The sequence below is a fragment of the Eucalyptus grandis genome, chromosome 6 (genome assembly GCF_016545825.1).
Source record: "Eucalyptus grandis isolate ANBG69807.140 chromosome 6, ASM1654582v1, whole genome shotgun sequence".
NCBI classification, from domain to species: Eukaryota; Viridiplantae; Streptophyta; class Magnoliopsida; order Myrtales; family Myrtaceae; genus Eucalyptus; species Eucalyptus grandis.
In genome coordinates this window covers 700,682-728,384 of record NC_052617.1, presented here as the reverse complement: position 1 = coordinate 728,384, position 27,703 = coordinate 700,682, and the positions used below count along the sequence as shown (strand labels likewise).

The following is a 27,703-nucleotide window of genomic DNA, read 5'->3' as shown; positions in this document are numbered from 1 at the left end:
CAGACTCTTCTAAAGTGCGAACTTTCTTATATTAAATTTACGAAAATTTTTGTCCTCTTGCAATGGGGAATGTATCTCTTGCTTTGTAGAAACCTTTCTAGAGGTGAACCGTCAAGAGAAAACTAATGAATCATTAAGTAGATGCTTAGTGCGGACTCTTCTAAAGTGCGAACTTTCTTATATTAAACTTACGAAAATTTTGGTCCTCTTGCAATGGGGAATGTATCTCTTGCTTTGTAGAAACCTTTCTAGAGGTGAACCGTCAAGAGAAAACTAATGAATAATTAAGTAAATGCTTAGTGCGAACTCTTCTAAACTCATACCAATCCTAACTTTGGGGTTTCAATTAAATTATTTATAATGCGATAATCAATTCAATTTGGAGTTGCCATTAATCTATTAGGGGTTTATTAGAAACCCAAGTAAAAACTAAAATGTGGGAGAACATCTTACTTTGAGAACTAGAGATTTTCGGGATCTGGGAATTTGATTACATTAGATAAATCTAACACATTTTTTTTTATATCTTTTCTCTTTATTTTAAAATTGCAATCAATCTGAGTCAATTTCAAGCCTAAACCACTAATATGCAATAGATGATTATGGAAGTGCCTAAGCAATAATTTAATAGTCAATTATCAAAGTGAAAAATAAATGCTTGAGGAGATAGAAAACCTTGATGCACTAAGCAAAATCAAAAACTAAGTTCCATTTTGTCCAATGCATAAAGGCTCTGCCAGATGTTAACTAAAAGTAAACAATGATACAATGCTTACGTAGCTGTATATGCTTTTGATGACTTGCTTCTAGTCCTTTTTCAGTTCCCAGCCAATGGGTAATTATCAAATTATTTATCCTAATATCCTAACATGAAAAAAAAAAAAAAAAAAGTTAACTAGATTCATTGGTTTTAGAATAGATTAGCATTTTAAAATTGTTAGCTCATACTTTTGGACTCATGTTTAGAAGAACAATAATGGCCAGAAAACGAGTAAAAAAAAATCTTTCCACTTCAATTAAGTTATAGTCAACCTATGGAATGGTTTCTTTTAGTTACATCACTATCTACGGGGCATATTCGCGGTGAAGTGAAATATAGTCATCTTGTTTATACAACAAGATAGAATATGTGACTTAATGCACGTGTCTATGACTCTGACCACAACAAAACAATTATAATACGAAGCTGTGACAGTAATGAGAATTCATTCCATAGAAATTAGCTTACAATCATTCGTGTCCAGTGATGATGAACAATAGGGAAAGAAATTGCAGAAAATCTTAGGCCTAGCCTCCCAAGGGATTATTCAAAAGTAGAAAAGTCACTCTTAGCCGGAGGACTAAAGGAATTATTCAATAATAAAAGAATGATGAGGAGAAAAAATTAATAAAAAGATAACTAGTTTGTCCCCATCTCGAAATTACAAAACCAGCAAAACTATGCAAGAAGATCGCTGGCCCTCGATTATAATCACTTCTGTGTATTGGCATGTCCATGAGGCGACCTTGCAAGGCGAAGCTGTCTCTCTTGGGAGAGTAATTTAGCAAACCTGCAGTATATATCAAAGGGAAGCTACATTAGTCAAACCAGCCCAAAAATGCAAAAACTAGTAAAATCGTCATGTCTTTCTTATCCTGAAATTGACTGTTCGTGATTTCTAATGCATATACCTTCTCAAAGCCTCTTCGTTGGTCTCTTGGTTGGGCGTGGGCTCACACGCTCCGGTCTCCAGGTTAACCCTAGAGACCGGCTTCTTCAACAATGCCTCACCGGTTTTTACTAGGTCGTTCAGATTCTTTTTCGTGGCCACATCCACAGATGATAAATCACCCGTTAATGTATCATCCTGAAAAATCAAGCCATGAAGATGCAATGATCAGCATAAAACAGACCTATGTGTTACAATATTTTGTGGGAATACTCCTCGTCGAGGAATCTTTGAAGAGAATATCTGTGGATACTAGATATACCTGGATCCTGAGATAATTGTCGTGGAGGTGTAGGGCTTGAAACACGGCGGAGATGTGGAAGTCGACCATGTCCGCGCTGGCTTGACTGAAGACGTCGATCAGTGGGGAGCCACCGCTGGTCAACCAACCCAGCACTCCCCACTTGGCTGCTTCATGTGCCGTATATTTCCCCTCAGCCTTCCTGGTACCGGTCCCGAGTGAAATCACCAAGAACCTCCGGTAATCCATTGGCTTTATAGGGAAGAAGTCTGAATTCCCTCCTATGATTGCCTTGGTCACCTCTCCCATCGCAACCAATGTCTACACAATGGGAATATGATAGATAATTAGTTTATGTCACACGTTAATTGAGAACGAACTCTCGACATTTAAGTACTTTTGTGCAAAGATGATAAAGGATAAACTGAATCAATCTAGTTACGTGTCGAGCAATTATTGACTGTGTTTATTGAAATTGATTTCTTTTAAGAATTATTCATAGGAGGAATTTCATGTTTGAGATTTCATATACAAGGAGGCCAATTTGATTATTTTACCGGATTATTTGCGGCTACGCCACCATCGATGAGGTTGAATTCCCTCACTTGGTCTGTGGGGTCCTTCGTTTCAAACTTATGGGCTGGGAGATAAGTTGGCGCGGCTGAGGTCGAAATGCATATGTCCGAGAGCAAGGCATCCATGCTCGGATCTTTCTTCAGCTGGCGACAATTTGATGAGAATAATGTTGGTTGTCCTTGTAAGAGTTCATTGTCTACATATCCTCAAAACCATAGAGAAATTTCAAGAAGAATATGAAGAGATGAATGACCTGGTAGCTAGAGAAAATAGTTGGCTGAAGGCTCTTGATATCGAACGTCGGTATCACGACGTTTGTCAATGTTTGGTGCAATCTTTTGTCTCCAAGTTTGTCCCTCACGACACTGTGAAGGTATTTTCCATCGTATTTGGGTCCCGCCATGGCTTTGATCATCTTCGTAACCAGTTTGAAAGAGCAACTGCATAGTTTTAGGGACATTTATTAATTTCTATCAGTTAAGTGATAATTAAACCATGAAGAGAGATTAGCAACTCCTTCATGTTTTTCCTTTACCTGTCTTGGGGGAAGATTTTGGGGCAGTGATTGAGGTAGAAGTCTTTGATGTCTTTTGCGGCGAATACAGGGCGGTTGTTCTCATTGGGAGTGGTTAGCATGGCAGTGACAAGGCCGCCAGTGCTTGTTCCAGAAATAACGTCGAAGTAATCTGCAAGTCTTGCATCTTCGCCATCTAGTTTCTACAAAATTCGTCAAACATTTTTAGCTCAAGAGCGATGTATCACATATGGGTTACATAATTATTGGTTGCATGTACTTTATATATATTGAAAATAGTCCTGTCCTTTGAAAGTTTGCTTAGGACAAGCATGCATAAAACCTTTTACATGCATGCATTCATGCATTACGAGAACTACATGCAAATCGTCTAAGTGCATATAAATCTAATGAATATAGTTTTGTTCACACACACACACACACATTTATATATATTATTCATGTTGACAAAATTACTTTGCAGAAATTTGTAAAGATTGTGGAAGCCTACTAATATGCTAATAGGATTGGCGAAATATATTGATAATAGATACAACAGAAGTCGTATATAGTGTGCTCACCTGAAGTTCTGACTCTAGGAAATGAAGAATGGTTCCAGGGATAAGGCCTCTTATCCCACCACCATCGATGCTCAAAATGGTGATCGAATTTCCATAAGTTGGAGGCTGAAGAGGGAAACTCGTTGCTCTTTCCATTTGTAAATGGAGTCAAACGAAACGAAATGAAGTACTTGCAAGTATGTACTCTTGGTGCCTTTGAGAGCTGTCAAAGTGAGGAGAAAGAGGAAATGTTTTGAGCTAGTGTATCAAGTTGGGAGAAGGAGCTAGTTTGCGTGATGGCTTTCCAATGCATGAGCCATGCGTATTTATAGGCTCTCATTCCCTCTCATTTTCACTGGGTTTTACGAAATGCTACGATTCAAAATTGACCGGAATCGATGGAAGTTGCTGGGAACTGGTTAAGTTGGACCCTAGACTCTTCATCAGCGGAGACCATATTGAAAAGTCCAAATTCAAAAGGGCTTCGTCAACATTGTGATCAGCCTTCAGTCACCGATGCATATGCGAAGAATTTCTGGTGAGACTTTTAGGAGACCCGTAGGTTTGAACACAGCTTGAGAGCCGCATATTGGAGTGAACTCGTACTTGGCCATGATAGTGACTAGCGAGCGACCGGCTTTGTGTGATATACCAAGGATTCATTCTAGATTTTCTTTTTTCTTTTGGCGCTATCTAAACAACTTGTTCCTGGACCAAAAAAAAAAAAGAAGAAGTTGTTCTCGGGGTTAGCTTTGTCTTCTTCACAAGATTAAATGGACGGTACATGAACAATGATTGGTGCATTGCTCAAACGGACTACATGGTAAGACGACTCGTACTACGGTTTTGATTTAATCAAAGTTTCGCAAAAGGAGACGAATCTGCAGTTGTTTCAACGAAGGCCCGGGGCCATTAATGAGCGCAATTCGCCCGTCTGAATTGGAAAACCACCGGAGATTGATTGATGAAGGCGGCTTTGAAATGGTTTGTCATGGAAATTTCAAGAGATGAGAAATGGTCAGACCCAATCAAATTGCGAGCCAAGTTCTCAATTTTCCGTAAACATTAAAGATGAGAGGAAAATCAAGAGAAGGGGCATCGATTTTTTTTTTTTTTGATTAGTTTGTGTCCATTTCAGGATAAATATCTACTTTCGCATATTGTAGTAGTGACCCTTAATTATAGGACTTGCAGCTTATCGGCAAAAATATGTCAAAGTTATAAAGATGGAACTATTCAAAGTGATATGTCAGTATTCTTCTTTCTAGAAAATCTGCAAAACTCTTCTTACAATTGCTTAAGGACGATTACCTGTAATTAATATTGACAGTTCGTATAACCATATAAACATAATAGACTTTTTTTAAGATAGATAAAACTAATTTGCAGTGTGCAATAGCTAATAGCTTTTTTTTTTTTTTTTTTTGTATCTTTTGTTATATGGACCTAAGATTAGGCGGATCAATGAACATCAGGTACATGAATTATCTCACTATACTTATGGACACAGTACGATGCGAGACGGAGCCCGATGTCTGACTTAAAACATTAATGAACACCCTTTCTGATCCCCTCTCGTTATGACTTGAAAGGCCTTTGCCAAAGGAAAAGAGGAAACACTTCGAAATACTAATTCCTCTTCAAATTTATCATTTCTTAACTCCCAAACTCATGGAATTAATCTTATTTAGAACGGTAATCTTGATTGTGGAATATATATGTGTGTGTATTAAAAAGTGCCTTTTGCTACTTGTTAAACAATCAAACAAGAAATCTGACCAAAAAAAAAAAAAACAATCAAACGAGAAAATATAACAATATCTAATGTCACTGACTGTACCTGTATTATGTATAAGTAATGCTTTACAAATAATATATAACCCATTGCTTTAATGATTTCACTGACAGGAGAAGTAATGACAATTTAAATGATTTGGCTAGATAAGTGTCCCATTTAATTACTTCGATGACTTCTTCGATTCGACATGTATAATATTTCTATCATTTCATTGGGACGGTGGACTTTTCTCGATCTGGAACCGGAGAAAAGGCAAGTCGATCTCTGGGAAAACTAAGAGATTGACCCATTGGTTTTAGGGTTTGGAAGATCTTCCTCGCACTTTGGATAAGCCGACCCTCCAGAACGATCTTCCACGGCTAAAGGCAAGGCTTTGAACGAAAAACTTTTCTTCCTGTCTCCATGAATTTCTTCAACCTGATAAGTCTCGCTTCAACAACATAGAATTTTCTCACAATGCTTTCTGTCAATGTAAGTTCTGCCTCCATTTTGTCAAAGTACAGTAGACAATCTTTTTCTTTTGATAGAATGACACAAATGATCCATAAACTTTAGCCAAAGGTACAATATGGTTCTTATTTTTTTAGTCGTTCAATGTAATTCTTGAGTTTTAATCCAATGTACCTAAACTATATGAAAATGTTCAACATTATCTATGAACTTAAATTAATGGACAGACAATAATGAATATTTTAATATAGTCCGATGACTAGTTTGAACATATATCAAAAGTTTATGAACCACATTGAATAAATTAAAAGTTCAGGACCCACATTGCATATTGGACCAAAGTTCATAAATCTATGTCATTTTCCCTTTTTCTTTTCTTAAGAGTAAAGTTACCGATGAAAATTGTAAGATGGCCAAGATTGCAAAAAAATCTGGTAAGATTGCAAGACTTTATTCTAGCACGTAAATTCACAAGAATAGCCCGTAAAAACTTAATGGGCTTTCGGTGTCGGGACGTGGCTTGTGTTTATGGCAAGAGATATTGAATTGGCAAAGATAATTCGTTATATATGAGCTCTAATACATCAGCCATTTGAATCCCACTATGTGGTTATTTTTCTTTTTCTTTTCCCCTGTTGGGTTGGATTTTTTAATATGATGAATTTTTCCTCTTTAAACAATAGAGATCGAAGGATAATCATAGGAAAAATTATGAAAATAATCATCAACCTATTGTACATATGCCAAAAATATTACCCCGTGTTTTGTTTTGTTTTTCAAACTGACAAATGTTATTTTTTTGTCACAAATAAACTAAATCTCTAACTATCTGCTTTCTTTTTATTTTGTGCGCTTTAATATTACTTTGATATTACTGTGCGAGTTATTTGATGTAGTGAGAGTGTTTTATTAACTCAAGTGTGATTGTAATCTCTAGTATATTGCTTGATATATAATGAAATCCTATGTTACCCGCTTCATGGAGTTAAGTCACATCGACTAACCCACAGTGTTTGATTTATTTCTTTGATCTATTTATCATTGCTTGACGCCTTCTTTTTTGCAACATAGCCGACCATAGGATAAGTAAATGAAATTGTAATTCATAACTTGATTGTATTTTGCAAGCTCATACTGGCAATATAATACATGCAAAACAATGCTCAGGAAGAATTAGATTAAAAGGTTACATCAAATGCATCAATTTGGCATATGTAATTTATACAGGAATAATGGAAAGAATAAAATAATCAAAGAATGAATGACTTGTCACCTAATAATTCAATCTTCATAATTTCCAGTATGCTGTTTGTACAAATTGTAGCATTCGATGACTACGATTGTTTCCAATTTGTGGAATTATGTCCATGAGGTGACCTTGCAAGACGAAGTTGTCTCTCATTTGAGAGTAGCTTCATAAACCTGAGAGAAAACAAGCAATTGCATTTAGTAACGCGAACTATGGATGTAACCCTTGAACTTCTTAACTACATCATAGCTTATCTCGCCCCGATCCTCGGGCATGCGCCCATCCCTCACCTTGGTTGATTAATAGCAACGTCCTAGGACGCATTGCCGATCCTTTCTTTTTAATACGCATGCAGAAGCATATAATACAAACCCTAGACAATAAAAACAATGGGATAGGAAAGTATGACTAAATTCCGAACTTTCAAAAACAACCACACCTATATACATTGCAAACTAGTGCACATATATATATGGCAGACTACTATGCCAGATTCAACTTAAATAAGTTCAGAATCAAGGTCTACAAGCAAGGGTGAGGGTTTCCCAAACTACGAGTCATCGTCCTCCTCTTCATCATCCTCCACACTCTAATTGGAGTCTTCAACAGACTGCACCGGACTTTCGAAATCTTCAAAATCCAGGTCTGCTGCATCTAGGGACCTGAAATGTTGTCCCACAACCAGGATGAGACTATGTCTCAGCAAGTTCTACCCCCTAAGACCCGATTAGTAAGAAAATATGCCTTAGGGGTTGCCTAAGCACAATCACACAATTTGAACAAACAATTGTTGATTCGCATACATCCTTACCTAGTATGCCATACCTTTCATGTTATAATTCAGCATGATACACGCACTGCACATGGCCATTAGATGATACATTTCATCAATCACACATGAGTCACGTCACAAGCGATCTTACCTGGCCATTGCCACACCCTACACGTCATCGATTCATGCGTGCATGCCATAAACGATGTGCTTAACTCATGCCTTTCAATTAATTTTGACCACACAGGCACGATACCCGACACACACAAAAATACAGCCAAACAAGCTTGGTATTACGCCACACAAGCACGTTCTACACTATACAAGCCTGATATTACGCCACACAAGCACGATCAATTTTCGCCACACAGGCACGTTCTACGCCACACAAACATGATATTACACCACACAGGCACAATTGATTATCGCCATACAAGCACGAGCTTTCCATTTAGGAGTATCGCCCACACGATTATCAAGTATAAGTTCTAGGCATGTCACAAACCAACGATACATCATCAATTTTGCACAAACCAGCAAGCATTACACCAACAACACCACAACCATGACGTAACCATTTGTGTCTCATTACACATAGTCCTCAAGGCATAACACAGAGTAACCACATCACCAAATGTACAATTTTCAGCAAGTAAAGCATCAAGAACCATCATAACTCATAATCGACTCTAATCGGTAAAATAGGTCCACTCGCATGCCTCCAAGTTTAAATCCAGAAATCTAATCAAACGAGTTCAGAAAAATCCCAAATTTGAATATGTTGTAATAGACACATAAATGAACAATTTTCATGAAACACCTAAACACAGATCCTTCTAGATTCGGCCCAATAAATCGCTCAAACCAGTACAAAGCTGTGTCTGTTTTCCAGAAAGTCTGTTTTCCGAAATCAGCTTGGTTCGAGATCTAAACCATGTCCATTTGATCTGAAATTTGATTATGTTAAACTAAAAGATATGAGAAACAACTTTTTTGAAGCAACCATTTTCAAATTTGAACCCTAAGAGTTGATAAAAACTCCTAGAATCCTCAAAGGTCACCAGTTACACCACAGTCTGAGATTCTGTTTGCAAATGACGGAGATGATATCTCCATCTTTAAAGTCTCCAAAAATCTTGAGAAAAATATATGTTGTAGTTAAGGATGTCTAGAACATTTCTTAAGAAGACATCAACCTCAAAATCATAACCCATTTCGTTCCACAAAAAGGGCAGACATAGAGGGTCTAGAAATTCAAACTGCAGGAATTCTATTGATTCGACTAATCCATCATCAATTGCACAAATCTCACTAATTAAGTTACACTAATCCACTCTAAGGCTAATCTATTATACCATCCTAGCTTATCACTAATCCATACTTAAGTTAATCTAAACAACCATTAAGCATCATTAACCGACTAATAAGGGATTAGTGAGCAAAACTTACTCGTTTACCAATCTATTCAGATCGAAACATTGGGAACGTCGCAAAGGAAGTTTTACTCCAAAGCGGGCCTAGGGACCGAGACCTACAAACACCTCAAAATGAGCCTATAAGTGGCTGCAAGACCCACTTTTCTGCTTGCTGGTCGCTTTTGGAAATGGAGAGAAAGCAACTCGATTTAGTGTGGTGAGGCTCGATAAAGATAGAATAGGCCAAACTAGGCTTAGAGGTGGACTTACGAGGGTCAAACAAGCTCATGACAGCCTTGAGTGAGCTGCAACAGACTCGAAGTAGCTGCTGGAAGGCGAGAGGGAGACGGTTAAAGGGTGATGGCACACGGGCAGGCGTGGGTGGAGGCAGAGTGATGGCATGGCAATGTGAGGCGGCAACAGGTGGCTCCAGTTTCTTCTCCAGTTGCTAGTGGCATTGCACGGCTTGGAGGGAGAGAGAGAGAGTCTTGGAAGGTGGAAATGAGAGAGGGAGGGGGAGAGGATAGAGATGAGGGAGAGATGGAGGTGTGTGGAACAAGCTTGGCCTTGGTGGGATCCTTTGGCCAACTTTTCCACCAAGTTGTTCCCCCTCTTTGCTTGTCCATGAAGCCAACAACCCATGGCTGCAAATGAGCCACAGATACATGCCCAACAACTCATGAGATGGTCCAAAATGCTAGGGGGAAGGGGGAGCTACGAATTTTGCAAGAGATGGCCTCAATTGGTCTCTCATTCCTTCTCAAATAAATCCCATTTAGCCTCCATAAAATCAATTGACCTCACAATGCTTCAATCGATAATTTTTCTCACCCAATAAACTGTCTTGCATCTCAATTTTGTAATCAAAATTAATCCCTGGCCTTTTCTATACAAAAACGGCCCTAAGCCGTCTTTTTCCCAAAAAGTCTCGGTTGTCAGAAAAATCTTCTGAGACTGAGTCGACGTTTCTAGAATTTATTGTGACATGACAGAATCTTCAATTTATGAAATCATACTCAAATTGATGGTTAATTTCCATTCGACGCATTTTTAGCGTAGCCTAGGCTACCGAATAGTTTTCAAAACTTTTTAGGGCAAATGACTTGTGGTTAATTTTCTTTGAGCCACAATGAATCTACTTGACACATTGGCGACTCTCAGTTGTCGTGAAAATTCCAATGATTTAAATACGGACACAAGGTACCAAAACGACAAGAAAATCAAATTAGTGCTGGTCAACGAGAATTTTCCAATTTAGTGGAGTCACTCACGATCGGCCACACATCTTAGTCGAACCGACCTATCTTTGATTTCTAATCAATTTATGTTTGTGTTGTAACGATCTCGACAGATGAACACAGTCGACTAGCCGATTCCTAGTCGAATCCTCAAGTCTATTAGCCTTAAAATCATTAATGGCTTCCCCAGATAGTCTAGTTATCTCAAGAGTGATCAGCTCTTATAGTCATATAGACGCGTAAATGAAATGCCTAATTTATTCGGTAGAAAATAGGATTGAAAATCTAGGATGTCACATAACTTACAATTGGATACCTTTTAAGAGCCTCTTCATTAGTCTCTGGATTACAAGCTTCATATGTCACGCGCCAATCCTCCAAGCGTGTGCCCATCCCTCTGTGGTCAATTAAAAAGCAACGTCCTAAGGCGCATCGCTGACCCTTTCTTTTTAATATGCATTCGGAAGCAGATAAGTAATCCACAAACAATAACACAATGGGATAGGAAAGTAGGGCCTCAATTTTTCAAACCAAAACAAACCTCTTATAAACAACCAGGTTTATTTACAACATCAGGCTGTTTACAAAACATAGGCTCAACAAAAAGAGAACTGTCCTATAACCCACTAGTCAAACCGGTTCTCCGATTCTTCAGTCTCCACCTTCCTAGATTCCGGGGCTTCCGGTCATTCACCAACACCATCTAAGGACTTGAAAATGGTTATACAAAATCCAATGAGATGATTTCTTAGTAAATTTAACCCCCTAAGACTTGACTAGGAAGGAAATACGCCCTAAGGGATGCTTAAGCACAACACGAGTCAGAGGACTTACTTTGGCCTCAATTCTATCCTGCAAATCAATATCATTTACAGATGCCTCAAATCACATCAATCAATCAATTTATACAATCATTGAATCACGTCATCATGTCAATTTAGAACTCAGATCAAATCATCGATCAATCAACTTAGTCGTTTACATGTCATTGGACCATCCCATGGTCAATTCAATCAATACTATCTATAAAGTCCAACCATATCAAGATTGCTTACTCTAAGCAGATAAATAGATGGTATAACTCGCATTAAGCTGATAGGGTTAAGGTATACTGCTCTCGCTAAGCTGACATATTACCCGAAGGCTGATATAGTATACTCATGATGCTCACTCTAAACTGATAAAGTGTACTGCTTGCACTAAGCTGACTTATTGTCCACAGGCTGATATAGTACATCAGTATACTACTCTCGCTAACTTGGTATATCAGAGCCCGTAGGATGATATAGTATACTATCTTGACCATTTAATCATTTCACCAATTTTTATCATCTCTAATAAAAATAGCCGTGTGTGGGTACACGATCGGCTTTCGCCAAAATATAATAATTTCACTTCCACAAATCTCACCATTTTATATGGTCCACAAAAATATTTTTAGTATTGTAAACCGACGCTCAGTTATTTTCTAATCAATTACTGAAATTAATTAATTTATTAATATCACAATTAATTTAATTAAGCACAAATTAGAGCTCAAATAAATAAATAGATTGCACCACAATAACCAGCATAAAATTCCGATCATCGGCTATCCCAACCTAATTTCTGGAAAATAAATAACTTATTAAATAATTACATAAAATATTAAATAAATGCCAATAAATCTAACTTAGGCCCATAATGCCTAATTGGACGCCGAAACGGATCCGGAAAAATTCCAAGGTTCGTTCAATAAATAATAAAGCACGTCTACTCGCTAAATGTACTAACCATTTGCCTAACATGCATTGATAAGGTACTAATTTAATTGCTATACTCTAATCTATCCACCTAATCACACTTAATTAAATCTAAATAACACTTAAGCATCATTAGCCTACTAAGCAAGGTTTACTGAGTAAAACCCACTTGTTTGGCGATCCAATTAGTGTAAATTGACGGGGACAAGAGGGGGAACAATCTTCTCTAAAGCGGGCCTAGCTCGCAAGGTTGGAAATAGGAAAAAAAAACTGCAAGATTGTGGCTAGAGGCTACCATTGTCGCCCATCGCTGGAGGGATCGGCAAAGGTTGCTGGCCCCAGGCAACGAAGTAGGGGTGGCCCTTGTCAGCCCAAGCAAGGCTATTACTAGCCCAAGCAAGGTTAGTAAGGCTTGCCCATATCTGGATGAGACCTTGGTTGGGGTTAGTGTGGCTCGCCCAAATTTGGGGGAGCCTTGCTTAAGCATAACAAGGGTCGTCGGCCCTTTCCTAGGGCCAATGAGGCTCGGCTAGGCGATGTTGGCCCTCACTCAAGGTTGTCAATGGCTAGCCACCCTTCGACGATAGGTGGTCGTGGCAACCTCCAGCCATGATCTTGTACTTTTTTTTTCATTTTTCTTTCTTTAAATGTTTTTCCTTTTTGTTTACTATTATTTGAAATTTAAAGCAAAACGTAATTAAAAAATGCCATGTAGGAAAAATAAATTAATTAAAAAATGCCACGTCACCATTTTCTATTACACATGTTGACGATGTTAACAGAAGGATTACACCATTTGAGATCAGGACAATGTAGTTGATATGGACACATTGGCTAATGTGATTGGAGTAGAGAGAGGGGCATTCCAATCAATTAGTGTGTCTGTTGGTCATGCGACGGTAGAGCTTGTTCAGGATGGAATGGCGGAAGGACAAATTTCATACTTGAGGATGAATGTCTCAAATATTTTGTTTCACAAGATCATGATCAATTGCCTTAGACCCAAATCGACTTCGAAAACTGACGTCTCAAACTCAGAAGCAAGGCTGATGTATGCTAACAACACTGGCAAGAAGTTTTCTCTACCCCCACACTATCATGTTTCACATGTATAGATTGATGGTGAAAGACAAGGGCCAACTTCCTTACTCAGCACTTGTTACTAAGTTATTCAGACATTTGAAGATTCAGCTTCCAAAGATTCTGTGTGTACAAACCTGTGATCAAATGGTGGTGGGACTGAAGATGATTTCCAAAATGTGTCTGAAAGAGCTGAACAAGGCTTTGGAGTGATTTAAGGAAAAAATCCTCGTCGAGACTCAACAAGTTTCTATGGCTGCAAAACGAAAAGGGAAGGAGCCCATAACAACTCCATCCAAGAAAAGAAGAGCACTCATCTTGTAGGATGAAGAAGATGAGGAAAAAGTCACAATTTCAGCTCTTGCATTAAGAAGCCTACAACGCTCTATTCCAAAGACAGAAGAGAGAGAGGATCAAGATAGAGAAGAGACAAAGAAAAGGAGTGAAGAGAGGGAATCTATGACGAAAGAAGCAAAGGAAGAAAGAACTGCAAAAGAAGAGGGCAGAGGAGAACAAGAAGAGACAGAGCATGAAGAGTACTTCTCTCCGCCTGAAGGCAATAAAATAGGGGGAGTTGCTGAGAAAAGAGGTGCCTCTTCAATTGTTTTTACTAGTGAAGATGTTAACCGTTCTCCTATAGATCTAGAAGATGTATATGCCTCTCAAATTCCTGAGGAAGGTCATGAGGTTTCATCACCAAATTTGGATGTTCATGCTGAAATGCCATCATCTGCCAATACTCCTCAAACTGATCATGCAGAGGCAAGCGCTCAAACTGACAACTCAACAAACTTTCGAAGACTGCTTGATGTTCTTATGGAGATGCAAGGCTAGATTTATGCCTTGAGATGCAAAGTTCAAAACATGCAGAATGCCAGTCAAGCCTCTTCAGTTTCTTTGAATGATCAAATTCAGGCCCTTAATCTTCAAATTCAAGCAACTGCCAAGGGTGAAGAAGTGGCGCAACTAAAGAAGGATTTGAAAAAGCTGGAAGGGATTGTCCAATCGATGGGAGATTTCCAACTTGTTCGCGTTCAAAAGCAATCTTAATTTTCTTCCATTCTCTTTTTGTCTCTACCTTTTTAATGCTCACAAAAAGGGGGAGATGGAGTGCAGATTTGAGATTTGACTCTTGTTTGATTTGACTTTTAATTGACTTTACTTTTATTTGGTTGTTTGGTTGTGACTGGTTTGGATTTGAATTGTTTGATCATTTAATGCTTGCGGTATCTTAAGCGCTGTTGGTATTCATGGCAAAGATAGTTGTTTTTACATGACTAACTTATTTCCTGTGGATGCAGATTTAATACTATCTTTACTAATCCATTTATCTGTTGTAAGATATTCTTGTTTGCTTGAGTATTGTCTTGCAGATAAAAAATATTCAAATCTGTAGGAAAGTTTTGTCACCATAAAAAATGGGAGATTGTTGGAGAAAACTTCCGTATTTGTTTTAAAACTGACAAAACATTTCCATTAGTCTAGTCTGAAGACTTGCATACTCTTTCGTCAAAATCTGAAGACCGCTAGACCACCAAACTCAAGACTCAAAGTTTGCCCTCATTGACAGTTTCCAGACCGTTGAAGAAGTCTTATCCAGATTCAAGTATTTCTTTAAGGATTTGATTCGATCGACTAAAGAAGATCTCATTGCTAGAGATAGCATCTCGGAATCTATTATTCTTGAATTTGATTTGGGTAATTTGGATACATTGAATGTCGAAACATACTTGGAAGGTTCTACTTATGAAAACCTAAATCTTGATTGTATGGGCGAGCATGATTGGTGGGCTATCGTCATATTCCTTAAATAACTCGAGATTTCCCTAATTGATTCTGTCGAACGGGTAGATTGGAAGAACTCATTTGGAAAGTGCCAACGGTTATGAAGGCATAAAGGAGTCTATAAGGAAGACGCTCTAGTTATTCGAGTGTGTGCACGATAGATAAATTTCAAAGTCTGAAACTCCTTGTTCTTTGCCAATTCAATTGTTAAGCGTAAACTTGTACTCAAAAGAGAGTTTATATATTTGTGAGACCTTGAGGAAGTATAGCAAAATCTCTACACTATGGAATCAAGGACATGATACTGTAACAACACTTTTGATTCATAGTGAAATCCAGCCGATGGGCTGTCAATGTGGGAGAGTGGACGTAGGCTTGGAATAAGCCGAACCACTATATACCTTGTGTTCTTATTCTCTTCCCTAAACTCATTTACTTTGCTCGTAACTTTATTTAATTGTTAGAGTCTCTTTTTTTTCTTTAAAGTCTTCTGTCAAACAGACTTAGGTTAAAAGTAAAGTTTTACTCTATACCTCTCAAAATTTTATTTTCGCACATATTCACCCCCTCTAGGTGCTCGTACTAGCATTTACAATTGGTATCAGAGCCTGTGTACTCATTTAAATTGAAGTATTTTTACTTCAGATTTAACGATCCATGCCTAGTATGTTGGCTCTAGGTGCTCGTACTAGCATTTACAATTGGTATCAAAGCCTGTGTACTCATTTAAATTGAAGTATTTTTACTTCAGATTTAAAGATCCATGGCTAGTATGTTGGCTCTAGGTTTAGTTGAAGGGCAAAGCAACACTAGACCGCCTTACTTTGATGGGAAGGAATACAGTATATGGAAAAACAAGATGAAGATATTTCTAAGATCGAAAGACCCTCTTGAATGGGATATGGTAGATAAAGGAATGATTCCTAAAACTACAACAGTCTCAGAAAGGGAAAAAGAAGCTGTTGAGCCCAGCAAAATAACTCAAGAAGAGATAACCAAGAGACAAGCTCTTGATGCAAAAGCAACTTATTATTTATATTGTGCATTATCTCATACTGAATGTAATAGAATATTTTATTGTGAAACAGTTAAAGAAGTCTGGGATAGACTACACATCACCTATAAAGAAAACAATTGAGTGAAAGAAACCAGAATCAATGTTCTGCTCGGTCAATATGAAGCATTCAAGATGAAATCAAGAGAATCTATCACTGACATGTTTAGTCATTTTATAGAAATCGTGAATGGTCTTGAGTATCAATGTCAACCAATCTCTGGACCCATGAAAGTTAACAAATTATTGCGTGGACTTTTCAAAGATTGGAATCACGTAAAGACCTCAATAAGGGAGACACAAAGGATCATGCCACTCTCTATTGATGAATTGGATGGCACTCTTCAGTCTTATGAAGTGGAGCAAATCAATGAAGATGAAGATCCCACTATTGCATTAAAATCGGGATAAGTACACTAATGGTGCCATAAGTTGTGTACGGTACTCACTTTGGTGCCAAAAGTTTCCGTTGGATCACTTAAGTGCCAAATCGGAGGAAAAATGATCACTTTGGTGCCACTGACGATAGATTCCGGCCAAAATGATTACATGGCTTTTATATTTTTAAAAAAAAATCGAGAAGCCTTTTAAACGACATCGTTTTCCGTCTTCCTTAAGAAAACGACGTCGTTTTTCCGTCCCACGTGGATAGCCTCACAAAAACGACGTTGTTTTGTTAATCTTCTTTGGAGATTGAAATTAGGGTTTTTTTGTCCGCCATTGCTCGTCCACCATTGCTCGGCCGCCATCCCTCAGCCACCGTCACTTGGCCGCTGTCCCTCGGCCACTGTCGCTCAGCCGCCATCCCTCAACCTCCATTGTAGTTGCTTGCCACAACAAGACAAAAGAAAGAAAGAGAAAAAAACGAACAGAAAATCTCAAGAAAGAGAGAGGTGTCAACGATAAGGGCGGAGAAGGGGATGGTGGGGCCACGGCCGCCGCCTTCGTAGCAGCTGGCTTCGTCGACAACCTCCGTGGCATTCCAGATCTTCGCGGCTACCATTGGCCCGATTGCTTGTGCTTCTAGGGATTCTTCGAGCTCGTGTTTCCCCTACACCTAACGATATTTCTTGGGAAAAGGCAGTGGTGAGGCTAAGATTCAGGGATTTGAAAGGTCGATAAGATGATTGAAAATGGGGGAAAACTACTGGGGGAGGGCGGAGGTGAATGTGTGGTTTCTTTTCTAGAAAATTATTGGTGTTGCTGGTTCTCTGTTGCTGGTGTTGTTGGTTTAGTGCTATTGGTGTTGCTAAATCTGTTTGGGGAAGAAGACGAATATGCTCGGGGAAGAAGACGACACAAAACAACGTCGTTTAGGGATTTAGGGTTTTGAATTTGGGGGAAAGACACAAAACGACGTCGTTTGAAGGCCTAAGTGATCTAATGGAAACTCCGATGAGGCACATCAGCATAAGAAATTAATGAAAAAAGGCCATGTCAGATTTCCGGCAGATCAGATCGGCGTTGGCACCAAAATGAGCATTTTTCAAATTTTTTGGCGCTTAAATGATCCGACAAAAACTTTTGGCACCAAAGTGAGCGCCGTACACAACTTATGGCACCATTAGTATACTTATCCCCATTAAAATCTAATGATGATTTTGATGTTATAGATTCTGAAGACGATATGGACGATAAAGAGCTTGCTCTCATGATAAGAAGATTAAAAAAACTGAACAAAAAGGGAAGAAGATTCAATTGGAAGAAACAAAGTTCTTAAAAGTTTCAAAATAAATATGCTGAGGATGATGAATCCAATAAAGATGTGATTTGTTTTGAAGGCAAGAAGAAGGGACACATCGGACCCAATTGTCCCATCAAGAAAAAGAAAGGAAAATCTGAGAAATACATAAAGGCTCTCAAAGCAGAAACTTGGAGTGATACCGAATGTGAAGAGAGTGATTATGATTATGCTAATATTTGTCTAATGGTACAATCAGAATCAAATTCAAACTATGAGACAGACTCGGACTTAGACAGTGAAATCGAGGTAAGTAATTTAAAAATTCCTACTAAAGTTTCTAAATATATTGATGAACTGTGTCTTAGTCTCAAAACCTCTCTCAAAAGAATTTCCAAACTAAAAAGGGAAAATTCTGCACTGAAGCAACAGGAGATTGTTTGGAAAGAAAAATTCGAAAATTTAGATAAAAGTGTTATTATTTTGAAAGAAAATGCAGGCTCTCTTTCAAAATAAAATGCACTTTTGAAAAATGATATTTCAAGTATTTCAAAAAGGTTTTCTATAGGTTCTGAGAAATTAGAAAATATTCTTTCAGTACAAAGACTTTACTTTAACAAATCAGGCTTGGAAATGACTGCTGAAACCATCCCTCTAATTGATTTTCCAAAAGTAAAGAAAAAAATTAAACAAAGACCTACAAAAGAATTTTATAGAAATCATTTTCAAAAAGTCTTTGTAAAACCTATAGGCCATAGTGCTCTTAAATGTTCTAAGTGTAACAGCTCAGAACATTTTGAGAAAGAATGTCATATGGTTTGGAAACTCGTTAAGAAGGTTTGGGCAAAGACCGTATATTACACTAACTCCATTGGACCCAAGAAAGTATGGGTATCAAAGAAAGCTTAAGTTTCTTATTTAAATGTAGATCACTATAAAGAAAAAGGTTAAATGGTACTTGGATAGTGAATGCTCAAGACATATGACAGGAGACTCAATTTGTTTCATAAAGTTTATGCAAGTTAATGGTGAAAAAGTTTCTTTTGGTTGAAATAGCAAAGACAGAATTGTGGGATACAGAACTAGAAAAATTGGAAGTCTCACAATCAGTAACGTTTCCTTAGTGGAATGAATCAACTACAACTTGCTGAGTATCAGCCAATTGTGCGACACGGGTTTCAAAATCAACTTTCAAGAATAATATGTTCAGGAACTAGTAAAGACTCCTCTTAGACATTCATGGGGCGAAGACATGGGAATATATATCTCTTGGATATCAAACCAGAAAAATCTCAATGTTTAATTTCAATTCAAGAGGAAGCTAATCTCTAGCATAGAAAACTTGGCCACATCCACATGAAGCAAATAGCCAAGATCTCTGCAAAAAAGCTTGTTCGTGGACTACCCAACCTGACATACCAAAAATCTTATTTATCCACACCATGTGTATTGGGAAAACAACTTAGAAATTCTTTCAAACCAATAAATCAAGTTTCCACTAATCGTGTGCTGCAACTCTTGCATATGGATTTCTTTGGACCAACCAGAACCCAGAGTATTAGAAGTAAGAAATATTGCCTAGTAATAGTGGATGATTATTCACGATTTACTTGGGTATATTTCTTAGCAAGTAAATCTGAAACATTTTCTTATTTTATAAATTTTGCTAAGAAAGTTCAAAATGAGAAATGGTATGTTATTTCAAGTATACGGATAGACCATGGAGGTAAGTTTTGAAAATCAAGATTTTGCTAAATTCTATGATGAATCTGGCTTCTAACATGTGTTCTCCTCACCATACACTCCAAAGCATAATGGAGTTGTGGAAAGGAAGAATAGATCGTTGCAAGAAATGGCTAGAACACTTTTCTTGAAAGTAACATGTATTCTCGTTTTTGGGCTGAAATAGTTTCTACAGCATGTTATATTATTAATAGAGTCTTCTTAAGGCCTATTATGGAGAAAACTCCCTATGAGTTGTTCAAAGGAAAAAAGCCAATTGTTTCCTATTTTCATGTATTTTGATGCAAATGTTTTATATTGAAAAATGCAAATGATCGAATTGGTAAGTTTGAAGAAAAATCAAACAAAGGCATCTTCCTTGAATATTCAACCACTAGCAAAACTTACAGAGTATACAACAAAAAGACTCAATTTGTGGAGGAATCGATGAATGTCAAATTTCAAGACTTTATTCAAAATCATTCGATCCAGACTCAACCTGAAGAATTTGAATTTGCTCCAGACTCTATAAATTCTAAATCCCTAGAAACATCTCAAACTTCAGAAAATCAACAACGAACGATCCTTGTAGAATCAAATGAAGAAAAACATCAACAGTCTGCCAAACCAACCAACAACTGGAAGCACAAGTCTAGTCATCCCATAGAACTCATTATTGGTGACATTGATGAAGGGATTCGTACAAAATCCAAAAGGCGAGAAAAGTTTAGCGTTGTGGCTCTTATTTATGAAATAGAACTCAAAAGCATAGAAGAAGCTTTAACTAATGAAAGCTGGATTGAAGCTATGCAAGAAGAACTTAGACAATTCAGTATCAACGATATCTGGGAATTGACTCCTAAACCAAACGCTAAATCTATTATTGGAGCTAAATGGGTTTTTAGGAACAAGATGAACGAGAAAGGAAAAGTCATAAGGAACAAAGCAAGACTCATGGCCAAAGGATATACGCAAAAAGAGGGGATAGACTATGATGAGACCTATGCACCAGTAGTAAGGTTAGAAGAAATTAGATTATTACTTGCTTTTCCTTGTTATAAGAATTTCAGGTTATTCCAAATGGACGTCAAAAGCACTTTTCTAAATGGATTTATCCAAGAGGAAATCTATGTGGAACAACCTCCCGATTTTGAAAACCCAAGGAAACCAGACTCTGTATTCAGACTGAAAAAGGTACTATATGGTTTAAAGCAAGCTCCTCGAGCTTGGTATGATAGGTTAAGTAAGTTTTTAATTCAAAATGGCTTTGTTAAAGGTAAAGTAGACATTACCTTTTTTATCAAAAGAGAAAACAAAAACTTTTTACTTGTTCAAATCTATGTTGATAATATTATTTTTGGATCACTAAACGAAGATCTGTGCAAGAAATTCTCTAAGTCTATGCAGGATGAATTTGAAATGAGCATGATGGGTGAATTATCCTTCTTTCTCGAACTTCAAGTAAAACAATTGAAGGAATGAACTTTCATTCACTAAGAAAAATATGCTAAAGAACTTGTTAAAAAGTTCGACTTGGAAAATTGCAAACAGACTGATATACCAAAGTCAAGTTCCTCGAAGTTGGACAAAGATGAAGGAGGAAAGAAAGTTGACTAGAAGCTATATAGGAGTATCATTGGTTCATTTTTTTTTTTAATCTTATTGCTTCTAGACCTGACATTTTTTTTGGTGTTTATATTTGTGCAAGATTTCAATCAGATCCCAAAGAATCTCATTTAAGTACTGCAAAACGCATCATCAAATATGTTGCAACAACCTCTAATTTGGGTCTCTAGTATCCTAAAGAATGAGACTTTACTCTCATTGGATACTCAGATGTAGACCTAGTTGGATACAAAATTGATAGAAAGAGCACCTCGGGCACTTGTCAATTACTTGGTAACAGAACAGTATCTTGGTTTTCAAGGAAGTAAAGTACAATAGCTTTTTCAACAGTAGAAGCAGAGTATGTGGCTCTTGGAAGTTGTTGTTCTAAAATCCTGTGGATAAAACAACAGCTAAGAGGCTTTGGAATCAAAGACTCATGCACTAAAATCAAATGTGACAACACCAGCGCGATTAATCTGACCAAGAATCCAATTCTTCATTCAAGAATAAAGCATATAGAGATTCGACATCATTTTATTAGAGACCATGTTCAAAATGGAGAAGTCTTGATTCAATTCATTGATTCAAAGTATCAACTAGCGGACATTTTTACAAAGCCACTGGAGAAAAGTCAATTTGAGTCCATTCGTTCCAGACTTAATATCTTAAAATCTGAAGAAGCTTAAACTTAAGGGATAAAAGTCTAAGGATACTTAGACTCAAAAGATCAAGTCTTTCGACTGTAAGTTATTTCCTTTTTATCTCTTAGATAAAAATCTCGAAAAGGTTTGAATGCTTATTAGTATGCAATTAATTGATGTTAACTTTCCAAATTTTGTAATCATTCCTTTTCGAAAAATGAGTTATTTTTATAGTTATCTATTTTCAAAAAAGGCAGTTTTTTTTTAAAAGACATTTTCTAGTTTTCCTTTTACGACGTTCCACATACTTCGATTCTATTACTTTATATACTGTTTGTTTTCTTTCGCTTTACTCACAAAACCCTAGAAAGCATAGAACATCATCTTCTCTCTTTTACTCTCTAGTTTAATCCTCAAAGTTTTCATCTTTCTTGCGAAACGAGTTTGGAATCTCTCAAAGACTATGAGAATGTCTTTCCAAAGAAAGTCTTCAAGGCTTGCGAACAGGGAACCACATCATATGCATGGGGGTCCTAGGCATTTTGACCTCACCGAGGAAGAAGAATCTCCAAGACAGCAACAGAGTTCACAACATTTTCAACTGCGTCAATCTCCTCAAGCTAGACCTCAGGATATTCATCATCAAGCAGAGGAAGAAATCATTGAAGATGCAGAACCTGTAAGAACTCAAAAGCTTGCCTTTACCTCTAAGTTTTACTCTGCCTTGAAGGAAGGAGGTACTCCCTTGAACTTTATTGATGAATTTTTGAAAGAGAAAGGGTATCGAAATTAAACCTATTTTTTGTGAACGATGGAATGATTGGGAGTTACTCATGCGGGGTCGGCAGAAAGAGCATTTGCAAATATTCCAAGCGATCCACATGTTGGAGGTCTTAGTCAGCCAGATGGAAATGATGATGACAAGATGTACACTCATTTTAAGCCTAGAATGGGTGTTGCGGCGAATATTTGAAGCAAAAGGACATATTTGTTTCGCTCTGACGAACACGAGCGACTTTATTCTAAGTTGCTAAAGCGAGAGGTGATCAACCTAAGAAGTGTAGACTTTGATTTTCTTGATTCTCTGAATGTGAAGCTATGAGAGAAATTCACCTTACTTCAACTTGAACAATTTTATTCTGAAACAACAGTGGCTCATCCAGAACTTACTACGTTCTATTCTAATCTAAGTTTCTTGGATGCGAATAAATTCTCTTTCAGTATTCGAGATCAGAACTATGTAGTTGATATGGACACATTGGCTAATGTGATTGGAGTAGAGAGAGGGGCATTCCAATCAATTAGTGTGTCTGTTGGTCGTGCGACAATAGAGCTTCTTCGGGATGGAATGGCGAAAGGACAAATTTCGTACTTGAGGATGAATGCCTCAAATATTTTGCTTCACAAGATTGTGATCAATTGCCTTAGACCCAAATCGACTTCGAAGACTAACGTCTCAAACTCAGAAGCAAGGCTGATGTATGCTATCAATGCTGGCAAGAAGTTCTCTCTACCCCCACACTATCATGTTTCACATGTATAGATCGATGGTGAAAGACAAGGGCCAACTTCCTTACTCAGCACTTGTTACTAAGTTATTTAGGCATTTGAATATTCAGCCTCCCAAAATTCTGTTTGTACAAACCTATGATCAAATGGTGGTGGGACTGAAGATCATTTTCAATATGCGTCTGAAAGAGCTAAACAAGGCTTTGGAGCGATTCAAGGAGAAAACCCCCGTTAAGACTCATCAAGTTTCTATGGCTACAAAATGAAAAGGGAAGGAGCCCATGACAACTCCATCCAAGAAAAGAAGAGCACTCATCTTATAGGATGAAGAAGATGAGGAAGAAGTCACCATTTCAGCTCTTGCATTAAGAAGCCTACAATACTCTGTTCCAGAGACAGAAGAGAGAGAGGATCAAGACATAGAAGAGACGGAGAAAAGGAGTGAAGAGAGGGAATCAACGAGGAAAAAAGTAGAGGAAGAAAGAACTGCAGAAGAAGAGGGAAGAGGAGAACAATAAGAGACAGAGCATGAAGAGTACTTCTCTCCGCTTGAAGGCAATGAAACAGGGGGAGTTGCTAAGAAAAGAGGTACCTCTTCAATTGCTTTTACTAGTGAAGATGTTAGCCGTTCTCCTGTAGATCCAGAAGATATATATGCCTCTCAATTTCTTGAGGAGGGTCATGAGGTTTCATCGCCAAATCTGGGTGCTCATGCTAAAATGCCATCATATGCCAATACTCCTCAAACTAATCATGTAGAGGCAAGTGCTCAGACTGACAACTCAGCAGACTTTCAAAGACTGCTTAATGTTCTTATGGAGATGCGAGACTAGATTTATGCCCTGGGATGCAAAGTTCAGAACATGCAGAATGCCAGTCAAGCCTCTATAGTTTATTTGCATGATCAAGTTCAAGATTTTAATCTTCAAATTCAAGCAATTGCCAAGGGTGAAGAAGTGGCGCAACCGAAGGAGGATTTGAAAAAGCTGGAAGGGATTGTCTAGTCGATGGGAGATTTCCAACTTGTTCGCATTCCAAAGCAATCTTAATTTTCTTCCATTCTCTTTTCGGGCGCGTTTGGTAACAATTCTATTCTTGGGAGCTGATTCTGACTAGAAATGATTATTTTTTATTCAGTTCCCGAGAACTGATTCTGAGTAAAAACACACGTTTGGTAACAGTCCAAAATTTTTTATTCTGGAATAGAATTGTGTTTGATACCGTGCTAATTGATTCTGTTCCAAATTAATTTCTTTAAATTTTTAAATAATTTTTAAATACTTTTAAATATTTTTTTTACTTTTTCCTTTTCTTTTTCCTTTCTTCCTTTTTTTCTTTTCTTGTTTTTTTTTCCCTTTTCTCCTATTCTTCTTCTTCTTCTTCATTTGGCCGGTCCCGATCCGGCGACCGGCCGGACGAGGGCTGGCGACGCTCACCGAAGCATCCTTAGCCCTCGGCGAGGCTCGCCCAGCCCCGCCAAGGCTCTCGGCCTCCCCAAATCTAGTGAGGCCAAGCCTCACCGATGGCTAGGCCGGCCTCGCCGGGGTTGGGCAAGGCCGGCCTAGCCACCGGCGGGGCTGGGCAAGCTTGCCTGGCCATCGACGAGGCTCGGCCTTGCTCGATCTGGCGAGGCTCGCCCAACCCCGCCGATGGTCAAGCCGACCTCACTGGGGCTGGGCGAGGCCAACGTCGTCGGTGGCTAGGCTTGCCTCTGGCAATCTTGCCGAACCTCGCCCTGGCCTGGCGAGCCTCCGGCAACCAGCAAGGGCGGGTGACAAGTGGCGGTGGACAGTAATCGCGGGATGTCGGAAGGGAAGAAGAAGACTTTTACTGTTTTGATTCTTTTTTTGATTCTCGGGCGGAGAATCACATTTCTTTTTCTCTCAATTCTCTTCGCAATCTATTCCCGGGAACAAATTTGTTCCGGGGAACAAAAATTTTACCAAACGCGATTCTCGTCCCAAACTGATTCTGGGAAGAAAAATTCAGAATCAGACACTGTTTTGCACATTGCCAAACAGGCCCTTCATCTCTACATTTTTAATGCTGACAAAAAAGGGGAGATGGAGTGCAGATTTGAGATTTGACTCTTGTTTGATTTGACTTTTGATTGACTTTACTTTTGTTTGGTTGTTTGGTTATGGCTGGTTTGGATTTGGATTGTTTGATCGTTTAATGCTTGTCGTATCTTAAGCGTTGTTGGAATTTATGGCAAAGATAGTTGTTTTTACAGGACTAACTTATCTCCTGTGGATGTAGATTTAATACTATCTTTACTAATCCTTTTATCTTTTGTGAAATATTCTTGTTTGCTTGAGTATTATCTTGCAGGTCAAAAATATCCAAATCTGCAAGAAAGTTTTGTCACCATCAAAAAGTGGGAGATTGTTGGAGAAAACTTTCGTATTTGTTTTGAAACTGACAAAACGTTTCCATCAGTCTAGTCTGAAGACTTGCAAACTCTTTCGTCAAAGTTTGAAGACCGCCAGACTCAAGACCCAAAGTTTGCCCTCATTGACAGTTTCTAGACCGTCGAAGAAGTCTTATCTAGATTCAAGTATTTCTTTAAGGATTTGATTCATTCGACTAAAGAAGATCTCACAACTAGAGATAACATCTCGGAATCTATTATTCTTGAATTTAATTCGGATAATTTGGATCTGTTGAATGGCGAAACATACTTGGAAGGTTCTACTTATAGAAACCTAGATCCTGATTGTATGGGCGAGCAGGATTGGTGGGCTATCGTCATATTCCTTAAATAAGTCGAGATCTCCCTAATTGATTATGTCCAACGGGTAGATTGTAAGAACTCCTTTTGAAAGTGCCAACGGTTATGAAGGCATGGAGGAGTATATAAGGAAGACGCTCTAGTTATTCGAGTGTGTGCACGATAGATAAATTTCAAAGTCTAAAGCTCCTCGTTCTTTGCCAATTCAATTGTTGAGCGTAAACTTGTACTCAAAAGAGAGTTTATACATTTGTGAGACCTTAAGGAAGTGTAACAAAGTCTCTATACTGTGGAATCAAGGACGTGACATTGTAACGACTCTTTTGATTCATAATGAAATCCAGCCGATGGGCTGTTAGTGCGAGAGAGTAGACGTAGGCTTGGAATAAGCCGAATCACTATAAACCTTGTGTTCTTATTTAATTATTAGAGTCTCTTTTCTTTTTAAAGTCTTCTGTCAAATAGACTCAGGTTAAAAGTAAAGTTTTACTCTATATCTCTCAAAAATTTATTTTTGCACCTATTCATCCCTTCTAGGTGCTCGTACTAGCATTTACAGAACCCATGTCAAGCAAATAAGTTGAATGTCTAGATTCAAGCCCCAACACTTATCACATGCGAGATCTACGGATTTGATCAAAATGAAATTGGGTAACATTTACTTTTAAATGCAACACAAATATTGGAAAATTATCAACTAGGAACATCGAAACAACCTCTTCAAGAAGCATACACACATGGCCCTTAGCTTGGTTTTTGGCTCAAATTCTAAATGACCTCACGGTTCACATAGGGATTTAAATACCAAACCAAGCTAATCTCAGCATCATTTGTTATTTCATATAATATTCATCAAGCACATGAAAAAAAAACACACATGCGAAGGGGAATAGCAAGTAAAAAATGCAAGGCTCTTGAAGAAGGTTTAACATTAGAGAAAAATTCCAGCCCCAAAAATCAGATTTCTAAGTCGGTTTTCCTCTTAATTTTTGATGATCTACGCATGTTTGGACGTTAACAAAAATATATCTAGGATCCTCACCTTTCTTCCTAATTTTTTTTTTCATGTGGCTATTAGCCGAGGAAACCAAGAAATTATCTTCTAAAGGTGTCTAGAATTTGGCTCCTTCAAACCGAAAAATGAGATTTGCAAAGAAAGAACCGACTATGAAGGCTTTTGTTGGTCTCCAAAACTAGACTCCAGGAGCTCTTCCATCAACCAATTTGACAAAATACCCAACTATATATATCATAGTTTATGTTACAATCATGGCTTTCCTCATATGTCCCTCCTTTTTCTAAAAAAACGCTTACTTTTCCTCACTCGTAACCGATTGGGCTCAGCACTAGGAAAAAAAATTTAGACTTCCCTTGCTCGCCAAGAGGGTATTTCATTTTTTTTTAGGTGACTATAGGAGGCCTTTTTTTTTATCTCCATTTGAAATGTGTGACCAATGATTGGAAAGATCTTTGACTGAAATTTCATTCTTTAGTTGAAGGTTTTGACTCATTTTGAATGAAAATTTGTGAAAATTTCATTTTTCTCTCCAAGGGTCAAGCTTGCAGAGGTATGTTTTTTAGAACGACCGTGAGCTCTATCTTTGTCTCTTCTCTCCAAAATTTTATAT

General features: G+C 37.9%; 2 protein-coding genes across 2 annotated transcripts in view; both read right to left on the bottom strand.

The window, feature by feature from the left end:
* Positions 1-1,189: 1,189 nt before the first annotated feature.
* On the bottom strand, positions 1,190-3,830 carry LOC104451160 (patatin-like protein 2). The gene is made up of 7 exons (XM_039316101.1): positions 3,622-3,830; positions 3,062-3,243; positions 2,780-2,966; positions 2,508-2,669; positions 1,972-2,271; positions 1,672-1,847; positions 1,190-1,550 (listed from the first exon to the last, which is right to left on the bottom strand). Exons 1-7 carry the CDS (start codon positions 3,754-3,756, stop codon positions 1,472-1,474), a joined length of 1,221 nt encoding a protein of 406 aa, XP_039172035.1. The 5' UTR covers positions 3,757-3,830; the 3' UTR covers positions 1,190-1,471.
* Positions 3,831-7,182: 3,352 nt separating this feature from the next.
* The window catches only part of LOC104451161 (patatin-like protein 2), a 33,991-nt gene continuing 13,470 nt past the window's right edge, over positions 7,183-27,703 (bottom strand). Inside the window, 1 exon segment of the mRNA XM_039315713.1 lies at positions 7,183-7,270. Within this exon segment, the coding sequence (XP_039171647.1) occupies positions 7,183-7,270 (88 nt within the window).

Bases quoted from the DNA above. Each gene is read 5' to 3' on its own strand.
- LOC104451160 (XM_039316101.1), bottom strand. From the start codon at position 3,756: ATGGAAAGAGCAACGAGTTTCCCTCTTCAGCCTCCAACTTATGGAAAT. The intron at 1,848-1,971 runs GTATATCTAGTA...TTGATTTTTCAG, and splicing joins ACAATTATCTCAGGATCCAG to GATGATACATTAACGGGTGA. The intron at 1,551-1,671 runs GTATATGCATTA...TATATACTGCAG, and splicing joins AACGAAGAGGCTTTGAGAAG to GTTTGCTAAATTACTCTCCC.